Source organism: Eriocheir sinensis, chromosome 63 (assembly GCF_024679095.1).
Source record: "Eriocheir sinensis breed Jianghai 21 chromosome 63, ASM2467909v1, whole genome shotgun sequence".
NCBI lineage: Eukaryota > Metazoa > Arthropoda > Malacostraca > Decapoda > Varunidae > Eriocheir > Eriocheir sinensis.
The window spans coordinates 9,089,138-9,094,137 of NC_066571.1; the positions used below are offsets into that span (position 1 = coordinate 9,089,138).

The 5,000-nt window shown below is 42.2% G+C and overlaps 1 protein-coding gene across 1 annotated transcript in view; it reads left to right on the forward strand.

Annotated features, from left to right (window-relative positions):
* The window catches only part of LOC126986795 (nephrin-like), a 57,253-nt gene that overhangs the window by 29,417 nt on the left and 22,836 nt on the right, over positions 1-5,000 (forward strand). Inside the window, exon 6 of the mRNA XM_050843166.1 lies at positions 251-405. Within this exon, the coding sequence (XP_050699123.1) occupies positions 251-405 (155 nt within the window). The remainder of the gene's footprint in view (positions 1-250; positions 406-5,000) is intronic.

Sequence of the window (5,000 nt, forward strand, 5' to 3'; positions counted from 1 at the left end):
GTCCTCGTCTTCGTTCTCGCTTTCATCCTTGACCTCCTCCTCCTCCTCCTCCTCCTCCTCCTCCTCCTCCTCCTCCTCCTCCTGATCCTCCTCCACAACTTCTAATATATGCATAACACAATCTCTTCTCCAACGTGATCCCCTCCTCCTCCTCCTCCTCCTCCTCTTCCACCTCCACCTCCACCTCCACCTCCTTCTCCTCCTCCTCCTCCTCCTTCCTCCTAACGCCACTCCCTTCTTCACCCCCCAGTGCCCCCTCTCCGCGTGACCGTCCTGCCCCCCCAGTCGACCCCCCTGATGGCGGGTCACACCTACGAGGTCACGTGTGTGGTGGTGGGCGCGCGGCCCCCCCCGGCGGTCACCTGGTGGAGGGGTCATCAGCAGGTGCTCGAGGCAACGGTCAAGGTCAGTTATTTCGTGCTAGGTCAAAGGTCTTTTTTTTTTTCAAGGTTTTATTTGCATGTTTTTGTTTTGTTTATCGTTATTTCCTTTTTTTGTGTGTGTTTTTGTTGTTGTTTTTGTCGTTGTTATTCTTTGCATTTAACTGATTTTGTATTATTATTATTATTATTATTATTATTATTATTATTATTATTATTATTATTATTATTATTATTATTATTATTATTATTATTGCTATTATCATTAACGATATTGATATTTTAGTTGTTGTAGTGGTATTGAAAGAAGTAGTAGTAGTTGTAGTAGTAAATCTTGTTGTTGTTGTTAAATATGTAGAATAAATAATAGTAATAGTATCAGTAGCACTAATTATAATAAAATAAATAGTAAGAAAATAGTAATAAAAAAAAAAATATCTGGGCTTCCTCTTGTAACGAACCTCCGATGAAGACTCAAAATCCAATGCCAAAAATACCACCAGGTCAGCCAAGTCCCGCCCAACACGTGTCCAGTCTACCGTTGCACTCCTTCAGACCAACATCCAGAAACAGTTCAAGATCGCGAAATACAACAGTGAAAAACTTTGCGAGGAATCAAGTTTAATTCCGAAAGTTGCGAGTTGGGAGTTTAATAATGTCCGGCGTTTGTCTGGTCGCTCCGAGGCCCCTGATCTTGGACGCTTTCGGCTCGCACAAGAAATATACGAACAGTCACAAAGGGGATTAGTCGAGTTCTCATGCATGGGTTTTTTTCACATTCATACTTTTGAGCACTTCTGAACTTTTTTTTATAGGGGCAGCGATTAGCCTTTGCAACGTCCCTCTCCCCTTTGCTTCCTGCTGTCTATTCTTGGGTGATTAGCGTTCCTTCACCTCAGCTTCAATCTTCCTCTTCTTCCTCTTCATCAAGGCGGCTCCATTCCCATTCTCTCTTCGTCCAACGCAATCATTCTCTCGCTTCTTCATGCGCCCGCTCAATCCCACTCTCGCTCCTTGTACTTTCGCTGACATTCTTCGCTTACCCTGAGTTACGGAGGGTGGTCTGTTATTGTTTTCTTTCCCTTTTTATAATATAACGCTTAATGACATAGTGTATCAAGCGCCACATATAGAAAATGGAGATAAACGCAGATAAAGTTGTGCTACTTTCAAAATACTATAACTTACGAACCAGTGAATATTTTTTTTATACTTTTTTTAATGTTTAGCTTGACATTACTTCTTGCACGTCATTTTTTTTTTTTTTTTTTTTTTTTACAACAACAAAGGAGACAGCTCAAGGGCACACAAAAAAGGAAACAATAATATAAAAAAGACCACTAAACTAAATTTGCAATGAAAAAAATATGCGCATTTTGGAAGGTACAACAATTGCTGCATTTAACATTTATTATGATCAAACCAACCAAAGATATCAATGGGAAATGCTCAGGAAATCAAAATCAATGTGTGTCGTACATTTAAAAGAAAACAAAAACCATCTTAACCCGGTAGCAGCGACGGGCCAAATTTGTGGCTTTACCGCGTAGTACCAGCGACGGGCCAAATTGCTGCCATGATATAAACCCCCCAAAATAGATGATGCATAAAGTGATTACAAATGCGTTGATATATATTATGAAATGGTTTGCGTGAGTGATGATTTTTTTCTCATTTTTCTCGCTTAGAGGGGCCTTTAAGAAACATGATCCCCGCAGCTACCGGGTTAAAAAAAAGCCTTCCTTTTGACCCATTTGGAAACACTGCAAAGCTTCAAGAAGAATGGGGTGCATGTTTGTAAAGTTGTAATATTATAAACCTTTGGAGAGAACGAAGGTAGGATTTGGATCAGAGTGGATAAAACAAAACACCTGAGTTGCAATCATTAACAGTTCATAAGCTTTTTACTCTTGTTTTGTGCCCACATCTCTCGCCTCCTCACTGTTTTTCTGCTACGAGTTGGACCAGCAGCTTCTTGTTCATTACTAGAGTCACTCATATTGCCGGAAAGATAAAGAAAAACCCTTAATCAGCAGTAAAAACAGGAGTGTTAAAACCCATTTAGTGAAACACAGCACTCAGGGAAGTGAGACGCGGGGCGGCAGGAACGCTCGGACCAGAGTTGCCATTGTTTGCAAATCCCAATTTTTGTATGTTTTCCCTGATTAACTCTCATGCAGTCACATGCTAGAATATTACATCAAGCTAGAATAATGTAAAAAATATTAATACCGTAAATAAGACTGTGCGGTAATTATCTGGAAACACTCAAAGCCATATTCTTAAACATTTCCTTGGCCAAGTACACTCATTTGACAAGGCTTTCGTAGGAGTTGTGGGTCTTTCCAAAGGTAGTTTTTTGATCCTGGTGGTAGTTTGACCCTTCTTCTCTACCGTGAACCTCAAAAAACATTCATTATTACCCGACTGATTTGACAAGGCTTTCGTAGGAGTTGTGGGTCTTTCCAAAGGTAGTTTTTTGATCCTGGTGGTAGTTTGACCCTTCTTCTCTACCATGAACCTCAAAAAACACTCATTATAACCCGACTGATTTGACAAGGCTTTCGTAGGAGTTGTGGGTCTTTCCAAAGGTAGTTTTTTGATCCTGGTGGTAGTTTGACCCTTCTTCTCTACCATGAACCTCAAAAAACACTCATTATAACCCGAATGATTTGACAAGGCTTTCGTAGGAGTTGTGGGTCTTTCCAAAGGTAGTTTTTTTTATCCTGGTGGTAGTTTGACCCTTCTTCTCTACCATGAACCTCAAAAAACATTCATTATAACCCGAATGATTTGACAAGGCTTTCGTAGGAGTTGTGGGTCTTTCCAAAGGTAGTTTTTTTTATCCTGGTGGTAGTTTGGCCCTTCTTCTCTACCATGAACCTCAAAAAACACTCCGTATAACCCGACTGATTTGACAAGGCTTTCGTAGGAGTTGTGGGTCTTCGTACCTCGTGGTTGCTCTTCAGGGACCATATTCTCAAACGCCTCGCCGCTTACACACTCACACTTCACACGGTATTTGAAGGGGTATTGGGCATTTCCAGAGGTACATTTACGACCCTGGTGGTAGTTTGACCCCTCTTCTGTACCTTAAACGCGAAAAACACCCATGAAAACCCGATTAAACTCCATTTTAGCCTTTGGGAATAGATGAGATGAGAGGTGGAGGCTTCTGGGAATACCGAGCCAGATGGAAAAAGGTTTGGGGTACACAATGCTGGGTACACTTAACTCGATTGCCCTACCGATGGCGCTTGGTATACTGTGTTATTAGGAGCCTCGCCACCGTCACTCTGCTCAAATATGGTCCCTTTCTCTTGCCTTCTCTCCATATATCATGATCATAATTCTCTCTTTTCCTCTATCCCTCTTTCTCCATGTAGCTTTTCCTCTCTGCTATTTTCTTTTTCTCCCTCCCTCCCTATATACCTTCCTCTAATCTCTTTCTCTTTCCTTCTCTCCATATATCATGATCATAATTCTCTCTTTCCCTCTATCCCTCTTTCTCTATGTAGCTTTTCCTCTCTGCTATTTTCTTTTTCTCCCTCCCTCCCTATATACCTTCCTCTCTTCTCTCTTTCTCTTCCTCTCTTCTCTCTTTCTCTTCCTCTCTTACTCTTTCCATATATCCTCCTTTGTGTTATTCTCTTCCTCTCTCCCTCCCTCCTTTCCTGTATCCCTTCCTCTCCTCTCTCTCTTTCGCTTCCTCTCTCACTCTCAATATATCTCCCTTTTTTGATATTGTGTTTCTCTCACCCTCTCTCCCTCCCTCACGACCCCCACTCCCATTTCACCCTCCTCATCTTTGCCGCATTCAGCCTTTCCTCAGTAATGCTCTTCACTGGTACGGTTTCCAAGCCATACACCATCGAAGGTCTCACAGCTGACTTCTTGAACCTTTCCTTTCAAGTTTACTGTAATCTTATCACTGGCTACACGCGTTACATCCCGCCGATTTTTCCATCCTCACCGTACCCTGATGCTTTTTACTCGATCGGGCTCACCTTCTGCCTCAGTCTGTGCTCCCAGGTATTTAAAGTGAATCCCTCGGCCTAGTCTTGCCCCGCGGACCCTTATTTCTGAAGCTATGTCCTCCACTGGTCCCCCGCCCACCATGTATTCCGTTTTCACTCTGTTCACTCGCGTTTTTCTTCATTCCATGACCTGTCTCTATATCTCTCCAGTTTCTGCTCTGCCTCGTCACCCATACCGAAAATATTCAAGATGGGGCATGGAAGTACCCACAGTCAATGTTGCCAAATTTCCTTACGCAAAACATCGGATTTATCAGTTTGCAAGCCTTAAATATCCCCAAAAAACATCACTAATTACCGATGTTAACGATAACTATAAATTCAGTTAGTTATCGGGGCCCAGGAGGTAGTTTTGGGGTCGTAAATGGGTAAATATGAGAGTTTGAGAAGGGCAATCTGGCATCGCTGCCCACAAAAACCTCTACGAAAGTCTTACCAAATGTGGGTGTGTGAGCCCCAGAATATTTGAGTATATGGTTATAAGGGCCTTAAACATTTCGGAACTCGAGTACGTATATTTGACAAGGCTTTCGTAGGCGTTTTGAGCATTTCCAGGGGCACTATAGTCTGTTCATTTGGGCAA